Below are 27,645 nucleotides of genomic sequence, written 5' to 3'. Positions count from 1 at the left end.
TTCATTTGGTTAAGTTCACAAAATCTTCATAAAATTTTTAGATTTCATTAGGTTAAGTTCACATAACTTTCGCAAGAGTTTTAGATTTCATTTGGTTAAGTTCAATTAACCTTCACAGGAGCTTTAGATTTCATTTAAGTTCACATAATCTTCACTGGAGTTTCAGATTTCATTTGGTTAAGCTCACATAACCTTCACAGGAGTTTTAGATTTCATTTAGTGAAGTTCACATAGCCCTCATAGGAGTTTTAGATTTCATTTGGTGAAGTTCACATAGCCCTCATGGGAGTTTTAGATTTCATTTGTTTAAGTTCACATAACCTTCACACGAGTTGTAGATTTCATTTGGTTAAGCTCACATAACCTTCGCAGGAGTTATAGATTTCATTTGGTTAAGCTCACATAACCTTCACAGGAGTTTTAGATTTCATTTGGTTTTAGTTAACATAACCTTCATAGGAGTTTTAGATTTCATTTGGTTCAGTTCACATAACATTCACATGACTTTTAGATTTCATTTGTTTAAGTTCACATAACCTTCACATGAGTTGTAGATTTCATTTGATTAAGCTCACATAACCTTCGCAGGAGTTATAGATTTCATTTGGTTAAGCTCACATAACCTTCACATGACTTTTAGATTTCATTTGTTTAAGTTCACATAACCTTCACACGAGTTGTAGATTTCATTTGGTTAAGCTCACATAACCTTCGCAGGAGTTATAGATTTCATTTGGTTAAGCTCACATAACCTTCACAGGAGTTTTAGATTTCATTTGGTTTTAGTTAACATAACCTTCATAGGAGTTTTAGATTTCATTTGGTTCAGTTCACATAACATTCACATGACTTTTAGATTTCATTTGTTTAAGTTCACATAACCTTCACATGAGTTGTAGATTTCATTTGATTAAGCTCACATAACCTTCACAGGAGCTTTAGATTTCATTTGGTTAAGTTTACATAACCTTCACAGGAGTTTTAGATTTCATTTGGTGAAGTTCACATAACCTTCACTGGAGTTTTAGATTTCATTTGGTGACGCTCACATAACCTTCACAGGAGTTTTAGATTTCATTTGGTGAAGTCCACCATATCCTTCGATTACAGTATAAGTGTCGCATATTCATACATTAAGGAACCATTTCATATAAGACACTTTTTCTCTACTTATTAGTAGAGATTATGCTTGTTCAATAATACCTGATTATTTTTGAAAACTTTCGCCTAATGGACTATTATTGATTATATAAATAGGCCTTTCAAAACCAATTTAGAAAAATTAATTTAATCATTCGGATTATTTTATTTTTCAGGTCTCACTGGCTGGTTTGGCAAATGGGGAGGAGGTAAATTATTTTTGTTTTTTGTAAATTATTTAAACACGATTAACTTGTAGCTTATAAAATATAATAATATACTCGACACATGTAGTAGATTTCACGTGAATAGACGAAATGGAAGAAAAATGGTAAAGAGAGCCAATACTTTTTACCGTGATCCGGGATTTTTTACAGTGTGGATCGAATCGTAGTAAGATTTTTAAGCTCAACCAGGAACTATGGGTGTCTTAAATAATATCTGGAACTTTCCTCGATTCAACATTCTATTTTCCCATTTCCTTTATTTGTTTGTTTTGAATAATGCTGTTTAAAAACAATTAAAAATATAGATACTCAAAGTATAGAGTCTACCTATGACACTAAAAATCACAATTTTCTTATGACTTTGATAGTCTTTGACAGGAATCAAAAATTAAATATTTTTGAAACATCTTCAGCCTGTCAAAAATAATTAAAAAAATAAATATGTTATTCTAATTATCACCAATAATGAAGATTATCGAAAATAACTTGGTTTTGAATCAAATAATGTAAGTTTTTCTTATATGTATGATAAAAAAACAGGGATCTATGAAACCTAAAATTCCAATTAAAAGAAAACATTTTTTTCGTATTTTATTCGTATTTTCATTCTTTTACCATGAAAAATGAAATTTTTTTTCTAAAATAAACTCTAAAATACGAGAGATATTTTTTTTGATGTAAAGGTTCATGTGTCTAGATAAGAATAGCATAATTTATGATCATTTTTTTATTTTACAGGAAAAGAAACTAGTGGTAGTGAAAATCAAGGTATTTAGCTGTATACATATATAATCTTGCGCATTTTTTTAGAAATTGATACAGTATTCTTCATAAAGCATTTTTTCAAATAAAAAATTCATTATAATGAGAATAAATAATGAATGATTGGTTTTGAATAAACAGTATTCTTATACATTTATGCTTTCTATGCATAAAGGCATGGATCCATTATGCACTGTCACTTACCCATGACTTCTTAGGAATCTTTTTTTTAAACAAATTTTTTCTCCAAAATAAAAAATTATTCAATTAAAATATTCCAACATTTTTAATGTATTAATTCATGAAAAATGAAAATAAGTTTTATAATTTTAGTTTCCCACTTTAATCGACAAAATTTAAACCTAATAATTTCGTGTAAATGTCATTGCAATTTTATTTAAATATATAACATTATAATTTTACATACTTTTGTTTGACTTTCTAATTTGATATTTATTTACTATAAACATAAAAGTAGTTAAATATTTTTCACCGAAGAGAGTACGCGGCATTTATACTAAAAGTTAATTATTAATACAGAAAAGCTTTAAATAGAATTTAGAATTGGGAATTTACTTCAGTGACCAAGCATAAAATTTTTTAAATATATAAAATCTAGATATTTTCAGTAATTAAAGTCTATTATTGTACATTTTTGCCATTTTGTTATTTTCAAATTAGGAATAAGATCAGAAAAAGTATAAACATTCTCAAAACTGCAACCAAAACATAAATAAAATAGTACACAGAAATAAATTGTCTTCTTTTCATGCATTGCCGTCATTTACATTAATTGTTTAGGTAGCAATCATTAGGTTAATCGAGTAAAACAAAACAAAACAAAACAATATATATATATATATATATATATATATATATATATATATATATATATATATATATATATATATATATATATATATATATATATATATATATATATATATATATATATATATATATATATATATATATATATATATATATATATATATATATATATATATATATATATATATATATATATATATATTATTATAAAATGTTATTATTATATTATTATATTACATTATTATATAATTATATCATTATATTTTTTATATAAAATATAACTAATAAACGAACATAGTGACAGCGTATCTCAATAGTAAAAGTATTTTAAATTACTATAATGTAAGTAAATTAGTTTTTATTATTATTTATTGAAAAATAAGTTTTATTTCATCATTTTATACAATTTTAAAATAATAAAGTATTAATTACAGGATCAAAATGGTGGCTAGGAAATTGGGGTGGTGGAAACAAAGGCGGCGGAACTGATAATGATAATGGAGGTAAAAGTATAGTGCTAAAAGTTTTGTAAAATAAATGTGTAAGGAATTTGAAATATATTAAATAACTCAGTTTTATGACATATAGATAAATCCTACTGAAAATTAAGTTTCGATAAAAGACAATGTATCATGTTAGATTTTTATTTATTTTTGATTTATTGTTGAAAAAAATGGTTTGAATCATAAAATAACTTCCTTTTCAAGGTAAAAAGGGTGGGATTCCACATGGAGAAGAAAATTCTTGTTAAATTACCGAACCGTATGGCAATTGCATTTCTGGTAAAAAAAAAGGGTTTATAAAGCCAAAATATACAGTATTTAAACCTTTTATTTGGTAAATGTTTTGTTCAGGTGGTAAATGTTAAACCGGAAATGCTGGTTTTTGAAATTATACTTCGCATTACCACACATTTAGTAAATGCAAAACAGAAAAGTATATTTAACCGGATAAATGAATTATATGCCATTTTTTTAAGTATCATGGTAAAATACCTGCATTTTACTACATTTTCCAAATTTTATCATACCTATGTAAAATTATGTTTTTTAGTTATTATTCCAAAAATCATTACCAAAGTGCTTCGATTAAAAATTGCAGAGCTTATTGATGTACCGATTGATCCAAAAACACGGTAAATTTTACCATATTCTGGTGCTGACCATATTTTTTTCTCAGTGTAATATCGTTTTCTTATACATTTGCGGAAAATACGGTGAAAAACTAAAACATAATTATGTTCCCATGAACCACAATAGCATGCAAATTTACGAAAACCTTAAATATGTGCTTGTGTTTAAGTTGACTCATAATATCGTGCAATTATTGTAATATCGTGGATTAATTTGCATGATAATTTGATTCAATTTGGCAACATATTATGCTTAAACCACTCTTGAATTATATTATAGTTTAATGCGCTCCAAAAATACTAAGAGTGCATGACATCACGAGAAAATGTTCAAGGCCTGTTTCTGGACGGTAACACTATGTAAAGGCGATAACAATAACTTTTCAGATGCGCAGTCACGGTCATAGAAATTAATGCGAAAATTAATATTCAAACCTAATCATGAGATTAGAGGCCTGTTTCTAATCTAAAGATTGTTTTGGGACTATTTTCGATTGTTCAAAATCGTTCCTGATATCCACCAGATAGAAATCAGTGGTTGCTTGTATACTCAAGAGACAAGGACATGAACGTACTGATTAACTTAAAAACTTTATTTTGTTTTGAGAACATCTACACAGCCTTATGAAAAAACTTTTCTAAATACGCTACTGAATATATTGTATATGTATCTATATATATGCTCTGTTTATGCTCAATATTACACTTTGTAAAGGACATTTTTTTTGATCGGCCTGCAAAAAATAGCTTTTTTTGCCGTCAAAGTATAAAATACAGTGAAATCCCTAGGAAAGACAACCTCTATGTAGCGATATCCTTTATTTATGACCACTTTTAGGAAGCATGGGATATTTTTCATTGACTTAGCGATGAGGAAAACCTTTAGAAGAGGGCATCGAAACCACTCCCAGTGACCGGAAACACCTCAGCACCAAATGCGGAAAAGGTCAAATAAGGAAACACGGAAAAAACATCAAAACAAAAAATATTAACAAAATAGATAAATAGATCAGCGATTTGTATGAGGTTTTTATTTAGAGAGCTCTTTTCGATGATATCTGAAACAAATCTACAACCTCATGCTGCAATCAGAATGCAGTGATTTATTTTTTGAGTTGAAAGTAAAATTAGAAAAAACAAAGTTGTTTCAGAAAAAACTAAACATCTCAAACAAACAAACCTCTTCACATTTTTTAAAGCTAACTAATTGCTATGACATAAAATTAAATGCGAACTTAAAATAGTTCTATCATTCATAATTGGTAAATTTGTTTTTACACATAATTATATCAGTAGGGGCCATTTTTACTGAAGCTAAACTTTACTCATCGACCCGGTTTTTATAATGCCTATACAAGTGGCATTTCCGCACCAAGAGCTCTAACTAAAATTAAAATCGTTTGCAAAAAATCATGTACCTTCGAAAATCAATAAAGGTAACCCTTAAGAATGACCAACCTCCATAAATGACCATTTTACTGCTGAACAAAGAGTGGTCACTCCTGAGAGAAGAGAGATGTCCTGTACTTAGTAAAGGGCACTATCATTATTTCGGGTGGATCCGTGTTGCCTCAGGGGTGCACTCCCCTCCACATGAAGTAGCCTGTGTTCAAATACCAGCAATAGCTGGTCGAAATGAATTACGCGTCCGGCTTGCAAAGACCACAGCACTGGCGTAAAATATCCTCAGTGGTAGACGGATCATTGGAGAGAGTCCCTTTGCCCTTAGGAAAAACGTGGGAGGTTTTCAGGGTTTTCTCTCTCCTTGTGACTCAAATGTGGGCTAGTATACCATCAAAAAGATCTACACGAAAGCATACTTCTCCCAATCCAGGAGTTCCCTTGTCTTCTGGATGGGTCCAAAATTACAAGGCTTCGGAGTTGATTATTAGTAGTCGTAAACTCAAAATTGGGTCAACTGTTCAACGACAGTTATAAAATATAAAATTAAATTATTTCAGGTGGGCAGGTCGAAGTGCCACCGCAAATACAGTGTAGTCCACCTAAATGTGATGATCCTGGATGTTATATAGATGGTAGCACAGAGCCATGCCCTTCTTGTGTATGCACAATAACAGGTAAATAAATACAATTTTATTGGTAATGAAATTAAAAATCACTGATTTTTGATTTGCTCAATTTTAACACACATAACACCCACGCAAAAGTTTTATTATAATGTCGGATTATAATTAGTTATAATTATACTAATTAAGGATTTGAAACATTTTAAATGATTTAAGTAATTTCAACCTTAAAATATTTTAAAAATTGCAGACATATGCTTAATATGTAGTATTGTGAAAAAGGATAACAACAAGGCTAATAAAAAAAGATTAGATAGTAATAAAATGTTCTTTATATCACTGAGAAAGTTAATGGCTTAAAATTTCAATGGGTTGATCATGATTGCAATTAACTTACAAGATTGCACTTACAACTTACAACTTCATGCACTTACAACTTCTTGGACTGGAATCGACGCGACATCAAACAATTAAGAAAGCATTTAAAAAAAAAAAAAAACAGTGATGCGGCGAACCATGTCGTTTACTAAAATTAGAAAAGCAGCAATTCGAATCGTAGAAAACAGTAGCAAATAGAAAATTTTATAAATTTTATGGAAGATCCAGAACTTTACAACATCGCCTCATGAACTTACAATGATACTTACAATTTCTTGGACTGATATCGACGCATCAAGCAGTCAATAAATTATAAAGAAAGAAACGGACATGGGTTAAACAATGTGGCTAAAAAGGAACGGAACATAAAAAAGAAACGGTGATTTGGCGAACAATGTGGTTTAGTAAAATTAGGAAAGCAGCAATTCGAATCGGTTGAAAACGATAGTAAATAGAAAATTTTATAAAATGTTATAGAAGATCCAGAACTTTGCAGCATCGCCCTATGAGCTTACAATGAAACTTGGCAGTTGTGGTGATTTGGCGAACAATGTGGTTTAGTAAAATTAGGAAAGCAGCAATTCGAATAGGTTGAAAACAATAGTAAATAGAAAATTTTATAAAATGTTATAGAAGATCCAGAACTTTGCAACATCGCCTTATAAACTTACAATGAAACTTGGCAGTTGAGGTGATTTGGCGAACAATGTGGTTTAGTAAAATTAGGAAAGCAGCAATTCGAATCGGTTGAAAACAATAGTAAATAGAAAAATTTATAAAATGTTATAGAAGATCCATAACTTTGCAACTTCGCCTTATGAACTTGCAATGAAACTTACAATTTCTTGGACTGATATCGACGCATCAAACAGTCAATAAATTACAAAAAAAGAAACGGACACGGGTTAAACTATGTGGTTTAATGAAATTAGAAAAGCAGCAATTTGAATCGGTGGGAAAATTTTTATGAAATATTACAGAAGGTCCAGAAGTAAATTGATAATGGCTGAAGATTTTGAATTTCATTCTATTGGCAAAGCACGATAAAAGAGGGCGCCTGGTCTAAAATCTAAAGCTTGAGGGTCTTCAAAACACATAACTCCGTCTTATAAAACAGGCTATAACATTTTATGAATAGAAAAATTCAAAATTCTTTTAACAATATGCAAAGATATGCAATAATATATGCAAATATAATATATGCAATAATATATGCAAAACATAATAATATGCAATAAATAATCTCATTGCAATAATATCAAAAAACAATCATGCTTTACATTATTACTTTTGGTAATAAGTTTTTTGCAACTTAGATTCTTTTCATTATTGTTTGTTTGTTTTCATTACTTCTAGGTGCATTAAAGGTTAATAAAAATATTTAAAAATTGTATTAATTATGCTAATTTGATGTATTATTTTCCAGAGATCATCACTTTATCACCTATTGAAACTGGTATGAAAATAGTATTTTTGTTTATAACATAGAAGTTGCTAAAAATGACTCATATGTTTTTAAACTGGTCAAAATTAACTCGTTATGCTTTCATCAAAAGCTTAAATTCTCACGATTTCTTTCAAAAAGCGAATTATTTTATTAAAAGAAAAAAGATTTTGAATATTAAAGTTGATTCTGATCTTGCATATAAAGTGCCACATATTAGTAGCAATATATTAATCAATAGAAACAATATATTAATCAAAATATACCAGAAATGAAGTAAGAACATATAATTTTACACTTCTTGTGCTGTAATGACTAAAAAGCTTTTATGCGGGTTTAATACATCATGCTCAAGAAAAATTTATACTCCCACGATTTCTTTCATAAAAAGGGAATTATTTTATTAAAAGAAAGGGTGCGAATATCATTAAAGAAAATTTCTAAAATAGATCCTGATCCTGCATATAAAGTAGCATATATTAATAACAATATAATTAATCAATAGAAGTTATATATTAATCAAATAAACCAGAAATGAAATAAGAACATATAATTTAACTCTTCTTGTGTTAATCCGTCACATTATGAATTTCAATTCAATCCTGTTGTTCGTATTCATCAAAATATGCCGGTAATTTCATCTTAATAAATTATTTAATCAGTCTATGTTTACATTATTTCATCATATTATTAATTTCATAACAAAGGTAAAAAATATATGAAGTACGGGAATATTAAACATTTAGTAAAAACATTATAACATAATTGTTAAAATATTACGTATTATTTAGCCTTTCTTTTGTCATTGTTCAGATTAGCAATTTCAAATCAATTCAACTGGCTATTTTTGTCAAAATATGCCCGTAATTCTATTTTATCGTATTGTTTAGTCATTCAATAATTATCATATTATTAATTCTACGCTAATCACACAAATACATGGATAGTAAAACTCCGGAATATTTATCTCTTTGACAAGTTATTAAAATTTAACTTTTTTAATATAACACATAATTTAAGCATTCTAATGTTGGGCTTCCTAACAGTTGTGTTATGTCTTATTTGTTGGGATTTATTATATTGCCAAATGAAAATAGGAAAAAAAATATACCAGACAAACTTTTTCTGCTGAAATATTTTGCTGTGTTTGATAAAGACCATAAACAAATCAATTTACGTTGTAGTTTAGTTTACTACGCGTACGTAATCTATATATATATTTCTCTTACACGGCGATAAAAAAAAGCCTCATTACAACTCCCCGAATGGCAACGCTAGAAAATCAACCAATGATTGCAGCTAAAAATGTCACATGCTAAATTTAGTTTAGGTGGCTCAACTTATAGCGCTTCTAAAAACGGAAACTGAAATAACCAGAGTGTAAAATAGTATGTGCTTATGCGCATCGTATTTTTTGTTAAATAATTTCATCAAAAATTATATCAGTTTATAGATGGTAGCGAGAAGAGTTTCTAGGTTGCTATGGTGACTAATTAAAATGTCAATTGTTTTTTTGAGTGAGTGTGAGATTTGTTTTTTGGAACTGCGATGCTGTAATTTTATTGTTTAGTTAATAAATCTTCCTTTTATATTAAACGTGATAGTAGTTTCCTTAATTATTTGATTCGAAGTCCTTGGAGTTTTATTTGAGGTCAGTTTATTTTGTATTTTTTGACAAGAGTAATTTGTATTTTTTGACAATGAGATTTCTTCCGAAATTCAATGTTTTGTTTATGCAGGTTTTTCCATTGCAATTCACTTATTTCAATTTTTAATAGACTTAATTATAGCCAAAATTTTAACTTTTTTAAAGAGATATCAGTTTTCGAAATTTTATCTTAAGATTTTATACCATAGCACATTTCTAATAGGTTTAACGAATTACATGTCATTTATTTGAATTCAAATTTATTTTAATGACTTAGTATTTACTAAAAAGATGTAATTTTTCTTTAAAAAAAAGTTGTTATATGGATTTGAATGATTGTTTTGAATTCTTAGAATTTTGTGCATTTGCAATGTACCTAAGTTAGTAGCGAGCGAAGCGAGCTTGGTTTGCGAAGCAAACCTTATAAGATTGCGTAGCAATTTTTGGGGGTTGGCGAGCGTTAGCGAGCAGGGGGCACAGCCCACTAGTATTAAAAATATGTGTTGCTTTGCATTATTAGCTTTTTTGTCGTTACTTTTTTAAGTATGTGCCTGCAGTTTAACATGTAAATTATGCATGTTAATTTACAAAATCTACACTTTTTTTTATTTTTTTTCTATTTTTTTTCTTTTTATCGTCTTGAATAAATAAAGGTGGTGGCGGCGGTGGCAGCAAATGGAGTTGGAACTGGGGTGGAAAAGGTAAGTTCAAACAATTTTACAAATTATGAAAAAAAATTCATAACATGAAATATTATCATTACCATTACTTCCAATTTACGTTTCAGGTGATTAAAAATATTTAAGAAAAGAAATTACAGTGTAACAGCGAAATGTAGTTCAGACGTCAAATAGTTACGTCTTAGGCGAACCAATGCGCATTTTTCAATGATAATAATGTAAAACATTGTTTCAACATTTAAAGCACAAATCATTCTATCACTTTAAACTTTTGAAATAAAACTCAAAAAAAAATCATCTCAAAATTTTATTTTAGTTTTATATATATTTTTAACCCTCCGAAAAAAATTGTGGTTGTCCCTACACTTTCTGCACCTATTAACAAATTTGTTATTTTTAAACGCACTTAAACACTTAAGGCATTGTAAACTCAAAATTAAGCTCCACTCTTCAAATTGACAAAACGAAATCGAAAACCAATAATAAATTGCAAATTTGTAAATATTTTTTTGCGAAATTATGTTCATTATTTATTTTCTTTTTCAATGAATTTCAGACGTAATTTAAGTAAATTGTATCATAATTTATTGGTTTCCTTTCTCCTTAATGAGATACCTGCAAATGACGTAGTGTGGGTAATTCGGTCCTGATTGGTCGTTGAAATATGGCATTTGTTTACGTTAGCAACTGTTCATTCAAATCTATTTCGATTAAGTCAAGCCCACCAAATAGCAATTCTTTTAAGTAATGCGTTCTATATTCTTTCACAAAGATTTCGATTTTTTAAATATATGTTTCTTACTTAGCACAAAGACAGGCAAACTGATTATGCATCGAAGTTGCCAGGTACACAAAACAAAAATACATCAGGGTTACAATATAATACATAAACAAATCAAAAAAATTAAGTAAAAAAAAAGACGTAGACTGGAAAGAATTTTATTTTAACAAATTCGATGTGAGATATAGCATTGCATTTAAGTAAATTCATGTTAAATAACATTCCAACTTGCTCTTCGTGAGCCATTGAGCAGACATTCAGAAAATTCAGAATTTCCAATTCCAGTGTATAGAATTGCATAGTCTAAAAAGTTTTAAAACATGTGTAAAGGATGCGTCATGTAAAATTTAACAGTGCTAATAATTGAACTAAGGATTATGCAGCTAGCTTAACTATTTTACGAAACCTACGTAAAAAGTTCTTTTGCAATGGGTCCCGGCTCGTTGTAGAATATATGGGATTGAAATAACCATTTTTTTTTTTGCCAAAAAGAAAACCAGAATACTACAGATTTCACTTAATTCCATCACGTGTTCAATTATAATGCTAGCAATAAAAAACGTGTGCATCAAGAATTTAGATCTGCAAACCAATTAAGCCCAATAAGAGGTGAAAGGATTCTGCTTTAAATGCGCTTTCTCCCGGTAAGAGATTGGACAAGATTGAAGGACATTTACTTTGGCCCTATATTGTGCATTAAGCGGAACAGATTCTGTAATGGACGCAACGAATCATAAAGAGTGAAATGAGGTGCCTGGAAATTTATATTGTGGCGTAACTACCACTATAGTTATTCAACTCCCATTCAGTAATATATATGACATGTTAACTTAATTTTATCCTGGGTTACGATTGGTAGATGACAGTTGACATAGTCGGTAGCCTTGTCCCACATCTGTGACGTGATTTGAACACGCCTACCTCCATAGTCACGCACGCCCCCATATGAACATGCCTAGTTTGATAGATGGAACACAGTGAACACTCGATATAGGTATGTGATTTCGATATCATCCTCCTTAAGCCATTGCTACTCAATCTCAAGACCAGCATTCGAAGTCCGATGATCTTAATGTGGCTCTTCCAAAAGAAAAAGCAATAAATCAACTAGCGGTAAACGTACATCGAATTCTATCGCGAATTAAATTCAGGTGGAGGAGTAATGTAGCATAACTACCACTACAATTATTCAATTTCCCATTCACTTGTATATAAGAAGTTAACTCAATTCTATCCTCATGTACCTTTTGATAGATGACGGTTGACATTGTCGGTACTTACTCTCCACAATTTGATAGATACTGGCAGACAAGAGGGAAACTTTAAGAGCTGATTGACTTTAGACATGTTTTTAATTTGCATTATAATATTCCATGTTGTTTACTTTTTCCGTGGCTTTATGTTGTGTGTGTTCGTCACACTGTAGTCAATGAACCTATTGATGAAGAGCTAATGATGGAAGAAAAATAATTGAACTGCTGGAGCATATATTCAAACTGAAGCTATCCCCTTGTTTTGAAGAATTTTAAATCCAAATTTGACCAAAAATAATAATTCATTGAAGAGAAACCTTCGGAATTTTTTCCGCAATATTATGCAACCTGTTTAAAGTGAGAAATTGAAATATAAAAATTAAAACTTAAAAAGTTATTAAGAGTTATCTGTTTTTTTTTCTTTATAAACTGAATCGACAAATTATTTTACATCATTTGATCTTAAAAAAGAAGATGTACGTAATAATAGATTAAAAAAATACGACAACAGAAAATACGAGGAAAAATTGAATTCGCTTTGTAAAATATTCCTGTAATTAGTGTTTGTACCTATTGTCGGGACATGCAGTATTTAACTAGTGATTTTTTAATTTTCGAGGTTGATATCTGAGTTTATTTGAATTTAATAATGCTTTCAAAATTGCACAATTTAAAATTCAAAACATAAAGTCCATAAATCAGCCAGAATAAATCGAAAAAAAAGAAGCATTAAGAAGAACGGCCCCAATATAAAAAAGAAGTTAAAATATAAATAAATTAACCATCCGATCATTTACAAAACCATTTATTATTTACAACCATTTGCATTTTAACCATTTACAAAGTAATGTAACCACATACGTAATCATTCACAGAGTAATAAATTTAATTGCTAAACAAAATTTTTATCTTGTTCTTAGTCAACTTTGTAAGGGTATTACTACTAACAAATATGCCAGACTGTGAAGATTCTTTAAAGTTCAGTTTTCAATTGTTTAATGTAATGTGGAATTTCTCATGTGAAAACTAAATTTTTTAGTTTTCAACCCTGACAATTTTTGCGTTTTTAATTGTAATTTATTTATCAAAGAATCAAATAAATCTGAATGTTTCCTGATTTATTCTTATCCAATGTTTCAACTATAAGTTTGAAAAAAAAATTTCTTAAAAAGAACAATAAAAACTGTTAAAATCTATATCAAAGACATCAATTAAAGTAGTACTTTTAATTGTCTTTTAGATGACGGTGGTGGTAAAGTTACTCTGTCACCCATTGAAAATCCTGGTAAATAATTTATTATGTGATTTCGTACCATTATTTCAAATTAAGTTAATTGTTAGTGCTTATTAAGTATTTGTAAGCTTACGTGAATAATTTATTTATTTTGCTATTGCCAGGTGATAAATTTATTTTCAAGTACCTTTTTATCTCTTTAAATTAGAAACGAATTTGAAAAAAAAAAAACATCTCTAAACATTAGCATAACGATCTTCCTGAATCTCCTCAATTTTAATTACTAAAATCCTTATAGAAGGTTATTTAAAGTCTCGAAATTGCAGGGATGAAAAAATCAATAATGAAACTTAAACTTTCAGGCACTTTCATTTTAGAGAGATTTTGCACTTTCATTTTAGAGAGATTTTGCACTTTCATATTAGAGAGATTTTGCACTTTCACTTAATATTCCGCACGCTTCTGTAGGTAGGTTCTGCATAAGGTTTCTGGAAAAGCGAGGTTATTTTCTTGTGACTACGTTATTCAGAACTTAATTCCATGAGAGTGCCTAGTGCTACGTGAGAGTACAAAGTCTCTTAAAAATGTAAATTTTTTTATACAATTCTAATGAAGAAATATGACACAAGATTTGTACGTTAAATACATATTTGGTAACACGGCTTCGAAATGTGAAAAAATTTTGTTGAAAAACTAGGTGAATTGATGAATTAAGATTTATATGATTAAAAATGTGTTGCCCTTTAAATTTTGAATTTATACATGGGTGTCATGAGGTTTTATAGACAAAGGTAGTTTAAAATATTTTACAACAAAATAACTTATTTTCAGGATTCAAAAAGTAGAGTAGAAAACAATTCACATACATAAAATAAAAATTTAAGTTCATGAAAGATAGTTTTAATACAGAAAAATTTTAAGTTTTAAAATTAATTAGTAAAAAATTATCAGTTTAAAGTAATGAAAAAAAATTGACTTAATTTTAAAATTTAATTTTCTACAAAATGATATAAACTCTTTCACTACTTACTCTCGATTTAATTGGTAAAAGAATTTTATTGACACTATATTAGAAAGTACATTTTGCGGTTGAGAAAGTGGTCATATCTCTTCGTGGTAAAAAAAAGTTTTAATGTAGTTAATTACAAAAATATTTAGATTAATTGATTCTTGAACATATTATTTTTTTTAACTTTTATGCTACTTTTTTTAATTTTGAAAATTTTCCGAATAATAAACTGTTAGCCATATTATTAAAATATAAATATTATAATATAACATTTAATTTCATTAATCTTGAGTTGGATTTTCGGACGGTTTTGCTACTTCTTATTTGTTCAGAATTATGATATTTTCGAGGGAAAGTTACAAAAAAAATGTCATTGGCTTCTTACTGTTTTATCGCTACTTTTTTAAACTATGTACTTGCAGTTTTACTTTTAAATAATGCATGCTATTTCACAAAATCTACCTTTTTTTTCTTAAAAATTATAATGTCTTTTTTTTCTTCATCGTCTTAAATAAATGAAGGTGGAGGTGGTGTCAACAAATGGAGTTGGAACTGGGGTGGAAATAGTAAGTCCAAAAAGTTTTACAAATTATACAAAACTCAAATCATAACGTTAAAATTACTTCCAATTAGCATTTCAAACGATGAAAAGCATTTAAGAAAAGACTTTGCAGTGTAACAGCAAAGAGCACTTCAGAATGACATAATCATAACATTATTACACAGTTTTTTACCTAAGAAACTAATTGCATTTATACGATATGAGAAGTAGATTGCATTTTTCACTAATAATAATCTAACTAACAATTAAAACACTATTTAAACATTTAAAAGACAAATCACTCTATCCCCTTCCGCTCCAAAAAGAGAGTCCTAGAACCCGGCTTTAAGCTTTTAAAATAAAACCCTAAAACTTACCTCTTAAAAATTGCGTTCTTATTACGGTTGTAAGTTTTAATTTCATTCATCTTTGTCACACTTCTCAACAAATCAAGAAATCGTGGGAATCACTACACTTTTTGACGAATTTGTTATTTTTCACTTAAACGCTCCTTTTAACACAGCATTTTAGACTCAAAATCAAGCTCCACTCTTCAAATTTATAAAATGAAATCGAAAGCCTAGAAAGAATTACAAGATTGCAAGTATTTTTGATTAATCCTTATTATTTATTTATTTACTTTATTAATGATTCTCAGGCGCAATTCAAATAAATTGTATCATATTTTACTGATTTCCTTTCTCTTTAATGGGATATCAGTAAGTGATGTAGAGCGAGTCTCTCGATCCTGATTGGTTGTTGAAGCATGGCAATTGTTTACGTTAACAACTGTTCTCTCAATTCTATTTCGAGTAAGCCAAGTATCAATTCTCTTAAGTGACGCATTCCATATTCTTTCACAGAGATTTCGATTCTTTATCCATATGTTACGCAAAGACAGGCACGAAGCCATGCAGAACATAAATAAACTAATTAAGAATCGAAGTTGCCAGGTACACAAAACAAGATATATTACGGTTACAATAAAATGCATAAACGAATGATAAATCTAAAAGGTCTGGTTTCTTAGGACAAGCGCCTTATCTGAGCGTCAGCGGGACGTCAACGACTCGCTGACGCCAACAAAATATTGATTTGTTAGCTCAAGGCCTGGTTTCTTAGAACTAGCGTCTTATCTGGACGTCAGCAGAAAGTTGACGTAGAGCTGACGTCAAAAATTACTTTTTTGTTAGCTCAGCTTGAGCAGTCGGTCCAACGCAGACATTATCTCTCATTGCGCATGCGTTAATAACGTAAACAAATATTTATTTTGAATTTGTATTGATTTTGTTATTGTCGACTAGTGTTTTAGAGAACAAATAATGACTTTGTCCAAGAAAAAACACATTATAGCTGAGTTAAATGAAGAGTGATATGTTTAATGAAGAAGCTATGCTTAATGTCAAAATCAAAATCTTGGCTGATTTCAATTTGCTGTTGGATGTTGTCTGCCATTGCTTCTGTGGTTAACGTCACGTTGTAATCCAACTGCAGTTGAGTTGGACGGCAATTGTAGTTCAAGATGAGCGTTCAATGACGTATACTATCAAACTCACAAATAGACCAATCAGAGGTTAACGCTGATTTCCAGCTGACGGCGTCCTGTCCTAAGAAACCAGGCCTTAAGTAAAAGACGTAGACAAGCAAGAATCATATTTTTACAAATTTGATGCGCGATACGGAGCAGTATTTAATCATCTTCACGTCAATTAACATTCTAACTTAAATGGAGTAACTTAGCACAAATTTATCACTCCATTTTGTTTATAAACGATCAGCTGGAGCTGAAGTCATAGATCACGTGTCTGTGTATCAATGATAGTTTTCGCCTCGATTTGCAAGCACCCAATTTTATGTATGCATTCTTTTAGTGGAATTATTAACAAGTTTTTATGTTTTGTTTAAATATGTATTCATTATAAAATGGAGTTTTCTATATAAAAAAACCATTTCCTTAAACATATAGACAGCAAAATGAAAAAAAAATTTAGTTTAGGGTAATGAACAATATTTTAGTCTAAAACGTTTCAAAACGTTAGTGCAAAAAATTCAACTAGGCTAATAATTGAACTAAGGTTTGTTTAGCTAACTTAAGTATTTAACAAAACCAACGTGGAAATTTGCTTTGCAATGTGATCCGTCTCATTTTGGGAATATATGACAATGATATGGTAATTTGTTTGGCAAAAATGGGAATCAGAATCCTATAAATTCCATTGGATCCTATCTCGTATTCAATTATAATGCAAGTAAAAAAAAATTTAAAAAAAAAAAGAATGTGTGCATCAAGACCTTCAATCCGCAGACCAAATAAATGAGAAGATTTGGACGGAATCTCTTTTAATCTCTTCTCCTTCTCGCTCCCGTGGAAATGTATTCTATACATCACAAATTTTAACTAATTAACTCGACTTAAAAATTTATTAAAATTTTATAATTCTTTCAAAATTACACAATTTGAAATTAAAAAAATAAAATCCATAAAATACCCAGAATAAACAGTAAAAAGGAGCAAAAAGCAGACTTGCCCAATATAAAGAAAAGGTTAAAATATAAATAGACTATCCATCAGAGTTTACAAAGCACTAAATTTAATTGCCAAGCAAAATTTTTATCTTGCTCTTAGTCAACTATAAAGCGTTTTTGAAACTAAAAAATATTTTAGACTATAAAGATTTTAAAAACTTCAATTTTCAAAAGCTTAATGAAATTCTCAAGTAAAAACCAAATTCCGTAGTAATTCTACCTAGTAAGTTTCGCACTTTTTATTATAATTTATTTATCAAAAATTCAAATAAATTAGAAAATTTCCTGATTTAAGTTTATTAGTTTTTACTGTGTAATAACGTAATAAAACTGACGAAAATAAAATTTTTAAATATTAAAATATTTACTAATACTGCAAAAAAATATCAATATAACTGGTGTAACTCAAAGCTTGGAAGATTTTTTTTTAAAAAAAAGCAATAGCAAGTGTTAAAATTTAAATAAAAGACATGAATTTAAGAAGAACTTTTAATTATCTTTTAGAAGACGGTGGTGGTAAAGTTACTCTGTCACCCATTGAAAATCCTGGTAAGTAATTTATTATGTGATTCCGTACTATTACTTTAAATTAATTTAACAGTTACTGCTTATAACTCTGTAGCTCTGTCACCCATTGAAAATCCCGGTATGTTCCAGGTTTTTACTTTTTAACGCAGTTTTAAACAGTATATTATTCTTTATAAAATTTTTGAAGATTTCATTAGAAAATAGTTTTAAATCTTCCAGATTAGCCTTATATATTCGTCAAAATTTACCAGTAATAAAAAACCAAACATTTATTGACCACTATATGATTTCGTCCTAATATTTTGAGATTAAAAAACAATTATACCTGAATTACTTAATCCTTACTCTTATTATATCACCTGTATATTTATCTGAGCAGTTAATTTTCACCGTTTCTTAAATAACGTGTTGATGCTTGCGTGAATTTAATCAATTTATTTTCAAGTACTTTTCATGTATTTTAATCAGAAACGAAATTGAAAAAAAAAAGCCTAAACATTACATATCGATCTTTTAGAGTTTCTTCAACTTTAATAACTCAAATCATTTTTTAATATATTTTTAAGATTCCAAAATTCACAGTTGAAAAATCAATAATGGAGCTTGAAAAAGTAAAATCCTATGCAAGCCTATTCATTTTTTATCTGAAGTTATTATTTTAGAGACATTTTGCACTTTCACTTAACATCCTGCACGTGCAAGTCGTTTTGGAAAGTAAAGTTGTTTTGCTGTTACGTAACCCAGAACTCACTTCATGAGCATGTGGAATTCTACGTTAGAGAGCAAAATCTCGACAAAAAAAGGAAATTTTCTGATACATTGCTAATGCGGAAATAGAATGCAAGATGTGTACGTTGAATACATATCTGGTTACACAGTTTCAAAGTTTGAAATAGTTCTTGTTGAAGAACTAGATTAATTGATAGATTAATATTTGTGTGATTAAAAATGTTTTGCTTTTTGAATTTAGAACTCATATGTGTCAAAAAACTTGCAATCTCGATCATAAAACATGGGAAGTGGGGTAATTTTAAAACCATAGGTAGTTGAAAACATTATACAACAGAATAACTTACTTTTAAGAATCGATAAGTAAAGCGGGAAAAGAAGAGTGGAAAAACAATAAAAACAATTTTAAAAAAATTTAAATTGCTATAAATAACTTTAAAGAAGAAAAAAAATAAGTTTAAAAATTAATTAGTAAGAAAAATTATTTATATAAAGGAAGGAAAAATTGTTTTTATTAAAAATTTTATTAACTACAAAATGATGTGAACTCTCCCAATTGATTCTTGATTTTAATGGCTAAAGAATTTTATTGAGATCATGTCAGAAAGTACATTTTGCAGTTGAATAAGAGGTTATGTCTCTTCACTGTCAAAACGCTTTAAATGCAATTAATTAATTCTTTTAACAAAAACTTTTATATTAATTAATTTGTAAACTTTTTTTTCATTCTGCATACTGCTTTTTTTAATTTTATAAGTTTTCAGCTATTATCTATGTATTATCTATGTAAAATTATAATGTTAAATTATTAATGTTGTTTGAAACTTTATGGGCAGTTTGTATAATTTTGAATTCTTTAGAAAATATTCAAACTCTTCTTAATTTTCAATATTTTTTTCTAAATTTCAATCATATATTTCCACTTAACATAACTGAAAGTTGTTTTAACATTTTTCAAATGCTACTTGTAATTCTTCATTCTAATTTCTTTCTTTTTAATTATCCTGAATGAATAAAGGTAATGGTGGTGGCGGTAACAGATGGAATTGGAAATGGGGTCAAAATAGTAAGTTCTGACCACTTATTTTTATATCTGACAAAATTTAAATTTTAACTTTAAACGTAATACAGCAGTTCGAAAAAAAATCTTTAGAAAATTCATATTTTTATTTTGTTTAAAAATATTGCATTTGTAATTTTAACTGTTCTCCTACCGTAAGAAACACCAGTTTCCACAAGAAAACACTTGGGTCTGTTGTGAGAGTTGTTATGTTCATATGTGAATACTAAATTTAGAAACTTTCTCTTCTTTTTTTCTCTTTCCTTTTTTTATTCAAAAAATACCACAATAAAAACCAATGCTTAGGGGGAAAAATAATACTTATTAAAAATATGCGTTAGAGCTTAAAAAATTGAGCCTAAAAATATTATTATTATTAATACTATTTATAAATTCTAGAATATTTTTAACTACAAGAGCGATAAGCAGAATATCAAACTAAAACTGTTATTCTGGGTGCTAAAGATTAAGCGCAACAATCTTTCTGCATTTAAAGAAAATCAAAATTAAGGAGCGGATTTTAGTGTCATACGCAAGCGTTTCTCGTACCCCTCCATCCCTTATAAATAACTATAAGCAATACTTTTTGCTCTCCTCTGGGTACTTTCGTGTTATATATATATATATATATATATATATATATATATATATATATATATATATATATATATATATATATATATATATATATATATATATATATATATAGCAATGAATGCATAGTCTTCATAGCAAATGTATTTCATTGAAATAGCAAGCAATTGTAGAAACAGCGAGTCGCCACAACGATGAATTGTCCTCCCGAATAGTTGCACCCACGACGAAATGGGCTCACGCGATAAATTGTACCCCCGACTAATTGTGCCAACGACAAATCGTCACCGTGACAAATTGTGAACTCGATGAATTGTTCTTGTGATGAATTCTCCTTGCGAACTGTACACGACGATTTTTGTTCACGAAGAATTGTGCACGATGAATTGATACGACACCAACTTCAGGTATATCATAAAATGTCCTTGATCTAATCCTATTTATTTTAACTGTGTTAATAACTTGATATAAATTTTCAGAGATTGCATTTCAAAATTATAAAGTATTCATTAATATTTTAAACTACGGTAAATATAACTGAAGTTAAGTATGAAGAACTGTTAAAACTTGTATCGAAGATATCAACTTAAGTAACACTTTTAATTGTCTTTTAGATAACGGTGGTGATGAAGTTACTCTGTCACCCATTGAAAATCCCGGTAAGTAATTTCTTATGTGAAAACGAGTTTGAAAAAAAAACACACGTCTAAACATTGCATGTCGATCTTTTTGAGTTTCTTCAATTTTAATTACGCACACAATTCGGATAATTACTCAAATCATTTTTGAATATATTTTTAAGATTCTAAAATTCAGAGTTGAAAAATCAATAATGGAGCTTGAAAAAGTAAAATCCAATGCAAGCATATTTATTTTTTTTATCTGAAGCTATTATTTTAGAGACATTTTGCACTTTCACTTAACATCCTGCACGTGCAAGTTGTTTTGGAAAGTAAAGTTGCTTTGCTGTTACGTCCCCCAGAACTAACTTCATGAGCGTGTGGAATTCTACGTTAGAGAGCAAAATCTCAACAAGAAAAAAAAAAAAAAATTCTGATACATGGCTAATGAGGAAATATGATACAAGATTTGTACGTTAAATACATATCTGGTAACACAGCTTCAAGGTGTGAAGTAGTTCTTGCTGAAGAACTAGGGGAATTGATAGATTAATATTTGTATGATTAAAAATGTCTTGCTTTTTGAATTTAGAGCTCATATGTGTCAAAAAAAACACGAACTCGATCGTAAAGCATGGGTAATTGTGTTATTTTAAAAATAAGCAGTTGAAAACATTTTACAACAGATTAGCTTTCTTTTAAGAATCGAAAAGTAAAGCAGGGAAAGCAGAGTAGAAAAACAATGAAAACATTTTTTAAAAAATTTAAATTGCTATAAATAATTTTAAAGAAGAAAAACAATAAGTTTAAAAATTAATTAGTGAAATGAATTATTTATATAAAGGAAAGAAAAAAAAATTTTATGAAAAACATTTATTAACTACAAAATGATGTGACCTCTCTCAATTGATTCTTGATTTTAATGGCTGAAGAATTTTATTGAGATCATAGCAGAAGGTACATTTTGTAGTTGAATAAGAGGTTATCTCTCTTCACTGTCAAAGCGCTTTAAATGCAATTAATTAATTCTTTTAACAAAAATGTTTATATTAATTAATTTTTAAACTTTTTTTTCATTCTGCATACTGCTTTTTAATTTTATAAGTTCTCAGCTATTATCTATGTGTTATCTATGTAAAATTATAATGTTAAATTATTAATGTTGTTTGAAACTTTATGGGCAGTTTGTATAATTTTGAATTCTTTAGAAAATATTCAAACTCTTCTTAATTTTCAATATTTTTTTCTAAATTTCAATCATATATTTCCACTTAACATAACTGAAAGTTGTTTTAACATTTTTCAAATGCTACTTGTAATTCTTCATTCTAATTTCTTTCTTTTTAATTATCCTGAATGAATAAAGGTAATGGTGGTGGCGGTAACAGATGGAATTGGAAATGGGGTCAAAATAGTAAGTTCTGACCACTTATTTTTATATTTGACAAAATTTAAATTTTAACTTTAAACGTAATACAGCAGTTCGAAAAAAAATCTTTAGAAAATTCATATTTTTATTTTGTTTAAAAATATTGCATTTGTAATTTTAACTGTTCTCCTACCGTAAGAAACACCAGTTTCCACAAGAAAACACTTGGGTCTGTTGTGAGAGTTGTTATGTTCATATGTGAATACTAAATTTAGAAACTTTCTCTTCTTTTTTTCTCTTTCCTTTTTTTATTCAAAAAATACCGCAATAAAAACCAATGCTTAGGGGGAAAAATAATACTTATTAAAAATATGCGTAAGAGCTTAAAAAATTGAGCCTAAAAATATTATTATTATTAATACTATTTATAAATTCTAGAATATTTTTAACTACAAGAGCGATAAGCAGAATATCAAACTAAAACTGTTATTCTGGGTGCTAAAGATTAAGCGCAACAATCTTTCTGCATTTAAAGAAAATCAAAATTAAGGAGCGGATTTTAGTGTCATACGCAAGCGTTTCTCGTACCCCTCCATCCCTTATAAATAACTATAAGCAATACTTTTTGCTCTCCTCTGGGTACTTTCGTGTTATATATATATATATATATATATATATATATATATATATATATATATATATATATAGCAATGAATGCATAGTCTTCATAGCAAATGTATTTCATTGAAATAGCAAGCAATTGTAGAAACAGCGAGTCGCCACAACGATGAATTGTCCTCCCGAATAGTTGCACCCACGACGAAATGGGCTCACGCGATAAATTGTACCCCCGACTAATTGTGCCAACGACAAATCGTCACCGTGACAAATTGTGAACTCGATGAATTGTTCTTGTGATGAATTCTCCTTGCGAACTGTACACGACGATTTTTGTTCACGAAGAATTGTGCACGATGAATTGATACGACACCAACTTCAGGTATATCATAAAATGTCCTTGATCTAATCCTATTTATTTTAACTGTGTTAATAACTTGATATAAATTTTCAGAGATTGCATTTCAAAATTATAAAGTATTCATTAATATTTTAAACTACGGTAAATATAACTGAAGTTAAGTATGAAGAACTGTTAAAACTTGTATCGAAGATATCAACTTAAGTAACACTTTTAATTGTCTTTTAGATAACGGTGGTGATGAAGTTACTCTGTCACCCATTGAAAATCCCGGTAAGTAATTTCTTATGTGAAAACGAGTTTGAAAAAAAAAACACACGTCTAAACATTGCATGTCGATCTTTTTGAGTTTCTTCAATTTTAATTACGCACACAATTCGGATAATTACTCAAATCATTTTTGAATATATTTTTAAGATTCTTAAATTCAGAGTTGAAAAATCAATAATGGAGCTTGAAAAAGTAAAATCCAATGCAAGCATATTTATTTTTTTTATCTGAAGCTATTATTTTAGAGACATTTTGCACTTTCACTTAACATCCTGCACGTGCAAGTTGTTTTGGAAAGTAAAGTTGCTTTGCTGTTACGTCCCCCAGAACTAACTTCATGAGCGTGTGGAATTCTACGTTAGAGAGCAAAATCTCAACAAGAAAAAAAAAAAAAAAATTCTGATACATGGCTAATGAGGAAATATGATACAAGATTTGTACGTTAAATACATATCTGGTAACACAGCTTCAAGGTGTGAAGTAGTTCTTGCTGAAGAACTAGGGGAATTGATAGATTAATATTTGTATGATTAAAAATGTCTTGCTTTTTGAATTTAGAGCTCATATGTGTCAAAAAAAACACGAACTCGATCGTAAAGCATGGGTAATTGTGTTATTTTAAAAATAAGCAGTTGAAAACATTTTACAACAGATTAGCTTTCTTTTAAGAATCGAAAAGTAAAGCAGGGAAAGCAGAGTAGAAAAACAATGAAAACATTTTTTAAAAAATTTAAATTGCTATAAATAATTTTAAAGAAGAAAAACAATAAGTTTAAAAATTAATTAGTGAAATGAATTATTTATATAAAGGAAAGAAAAAAATTTTTTATGAAAAACATTTATTAACTACAAAATGATGTGACCTCTCTCAATTGATTCTTGATTTTAATGGCTGAAGAATTTTATTGAGATCATAGCAGAAGGTACATTTTGTAGTTGAATAAGAGGTTATCTCTCTTCACTGTCAAAGCGCTTTAAATGCAATTAATTAATTCTTTTAACAAAAATGTTTATATTAATTAATTTTTAAACTTTTTTTTCATTCTGCATACTGCTTTTTAATTTTATAAGTTCTCAGCTATTATCTATGTGTTATCTATGTAAAATTATAATGTTAAATTATTAATGTTGTTTGAAACTTTATGGGCAGTTTGTATAATTTTGAATTCTTTAGAAAATATTCAAACTCTTCTTAATTTTCAATATTTTTTTCTAAATTTCAATCATATATTTCCACTTAACATAACTGAAAGTTGTTTTAACATTTTTCAAATGCTACTTGTAATTCTTCATTCTAATTTCTTTCTTTTTAATTATCCTGAATGAATAAAGGTAATGGTGGTGGCGGTAACAGATGGAATTGGAAATGGGGTCAAAATAGTAAGTTCTGACCACTTATTTTTATATCTGACGAAATTGAAATTCTAACTTTAAGTGTAATACAGCAGTTCGAAAAAAAAATCTTTAGAAAATTCGTATTTTTATTTTGTTTAAAAATGTTTCATTTGAAACTTTAACTGATCTCCTACCGTAAAAAACACTAGTTTTTACAAGAAAACACTTGTGTCTGTTGCAAGAGTTTTTATGTTCATATGTGAATACTAAATTTAGAAACTTTCTCTTCTTTTTTTTTATTCAAATATACCACAATAAAAACCAATGCTAAGAGAAAATAAAAAAAAAATAATACTTATTAAAGATATGTTTTAGAGCTTAAAAATATTATTATTATTAATATTATTTTTAAATTCTAGAATATTTTCAGCAGCCAGAGCGATGAGTAGAATATCAAACTTAGGCGCAACAATCTTTATGCATTTAAAAAAAATCAAAATTAAGGAGGGGATTTTAGTGTCATACGCAAGCGTTTCTCATACCTATATATATATATATATATATATATATATATATATATATATATATATATATATATATATATATATATATATATATATATATATATATATATATATATATATATATATATATATATATGTGTGTGTGTGTGTATGGTGATTCTAAAAAGATGGGCAAAATTTTAGTAAGTGATAGTACACACCCAAGCAAACAATTTTTATCAAAGAATGCATGGTCGAAAACAAAACGCAAAACCGCTAGAGAGCGTCAAAGTTTATGTTCTTATATGAGGCAAAAACACGCCAAGGACGATGAAGTTAAGTTATAAAAGCAAATTTAATGGCATATGATTACAATAAGTGTTCAAAACAGTGACCGGCAGCGGCTATGCACGCAGTACAACGGCGAAGAAAAGATCAGAAATGCTTAACCCCGTCCCGCCCCCTGTCGGGGGCATCCGGGGAGCAATTTTATTGATCAACTAAAAATACAAAAACAATTCCCAGTTTGAAAAAAAAAGGGAAGATGAGTATTTACAATGAGGAATAGAAAGGGTGACTTGAATTCAAAATATAGATAGCAAAACAGATGAAAAGATGACTCCATCAACACAGTAACGAAGAATGTAAAAATGCAAGATGTGTAAAAAGCAGATATTTGAACAGATGAAAAGTTAACTCGGTGTACAAAGTTATTAATTTTAACAGATGGAAAGCTGATCCAATCCATGTATCAAACAAGTTTAAATGTGAAAGTAAGTACAGGTGAAATGTTAATTCCATACACAAAGTGTCCTATATTTAAATTATAAAACTCAGGGTAGGTGGAAAGGGAACTTTCTACCTTTACAACAAATCGAAAAGTTTGATGGGGTTTGGATAAGTCTGAATTTCAGTGCGTGATGTCAATGTTCTGAGTTCGTTATTATGACGTGTCTGGTGGCAAGCCAGCGCTAAAGTGGCTTTCGATGATTCGTTCTATGCCCTTTTCCATAGCTGGTATCCTCCAGCTACTGAAGACCTTTCGCCCATGCTCGATAAGTTACAATACTATATATACAAATACTCAGATTACGGATTTATCATAAATGGCGATTTTAACGCCAAAAGCACCCTTTGGGGTAATTCAAACGACCAAAGGGGCAACCAGTTATTGGAGCTTATATTTTTGTTGGACTTGGACATAGTTAATGATCCAAATTCCCCGGCTACCTTTCAATCCACTATTGGTCAGAGCTGGATTGACCTGACTCTGACCGCAAACAATATCGAACTAAAAAACTGGAGAGTTTCAGACCAAGAGACTTTGAGCGACCACAGGTTGATCTTGATGGAATTAGGGGACGAGGTATATCAAGGACCAAAGAAAATAAATTATCATGATTTAGATCTTTTCAAGTTTTCCTGCAGGATAAGTTCAGAGCGTGAGAAGTGGATGAGGCAGCTGGAGAAAATAGACAGTACCGCAGAACTGGACATAATGATAGAGGAAATAACAAACAAAATCGTTTCAATATGTGAAACATGTAAAAAACGAAAAGAGAAATCCTATAAAGGAAGTCCAAAATGGTGGTCCTTGGATCTTGCGATCCACAGGAAAAGATTAAGAGCAAAGAGAAGAAAATACCAGGTAGAGACAAACTCTGTTCAAAGGAAGGCCAAGCTTGTGGATTATAAACGAGAAAAGGCATTATACAAGAGACACATAAGAAGACAAAAAAGAGAGACACTAAGAAGTTATTTACAAAATATAACGACACAAGAGTGTTTTGGACATTCATACCAAATTGCCAAGAACAAGAATTTTGACAATAGGATTTTCAAACCACAAAGGAAAATAGATGGAACCATGACAGTAAATAGTCTAGAAACCATTCAGGAAATCATTAATTACCATTTCAAGACTTACAGGCAAGAAGAGTTACCGAATACCAAGAATTGCAATATTGATCAGCACTTTACACAGACACAGCTGAAACACGCTGTTGATAAAATCAGGAATAACAAGGCTCCAGGCTACGACGGCA

The 27,645-nt window shown here is 29.0% G+C and overlaps 1 protein-coding gene across 16 annotated transcripts in view; it reads left to right on the top strand.

The window, feature by feature from the left end:
- LOC107440889 (uncharacterized) overlaps positions 1 to 27,645 on the top strand; it is a 123,379-nt gene that overhangs the window by 40,782 nt on the left and 54,952 nt on the right. For 10 of the 16 annotated variants that reach the window (XM_087161128.1, XM_087161127.1, XM_087161136.1 and 7 more), the window contains exons 14-27: positions 1,317 to 1,349; positions 2,106 to 2,135; positions 3,395 to 3,463; positions 6,054 to 6,170; positions 7,924 to 7,953; positions 10,243 to 10,290; positions 13,544 to 13,588; positions 15,068 to 15,112; positions 18,118 to 18,162; positions 19,889 to 19,936; positions 21,139 to 21,183; positions 22,511 to 22,558; positions 23,721 to 23,765; positions 25,095 to 25,142. In XM_087161128.1, coding sequence (XP_087017254.1) covers positions 1,317 to 1,349; positions 2,106 to 2,135; positions 3,395 to 3,463; positions 6,054 to 6,170; positions 7,924 to 7,953; positions 10,243 to 10,290; positions 13,544 to 13,588; positions 15,068 to 15,112; positions 18,118 to 18,162; positions 19,889 to 19,936; positions 21,139 to 21,183; positions 22,511 to 22,558; positions 23,721 to 23,765; positions 25,095 to 25,142 — 696 coding nt within the window. The remainder of the gene's footprint in view (positions 1 to 1,316; positions 1,350 to 2,105; positions 2,136 to 3,394; positions 3,464 to 6,053; positions 6,171 to 7,923; positions 7,954 to 10,242; positions 10,291 to 13,543; positions 13,589 to 15,067; positions 15,113 to 18,117; positions 18,163 to 19,888; positions 19,937 to 21,138; positions 21,184 to 22,510; positions 22,559 to 23,720; positions 23,766 to 25,094; positions 25,143 to 27,645) is intronic. The other 6 variants (XM_087161139.1, XM_087161137.1, XM_087161134.1 and 3 more) reach the window with 5 other exon arrangements.

This window comes from Parasteatoda tepidariorum, chromosome 4 (genome assembly GCF_982258835.1).
Source record: "Parasteatoda tepidariorum strain Cologne lab strain chromosome 4, Ptep-v5.0, whole genome shotgun sequence".
In the NCBI taxonomy this organism is placed as follows: Eukaryota; Metazoa; Arthropoda; class Arachnida; order Araneae; family Theridiidae; genus Parasteatoda; species Parasteatoda tepidariorum.
This window is presented reverse-complemented; position numbering and strand designations above follow the sequence as displayed.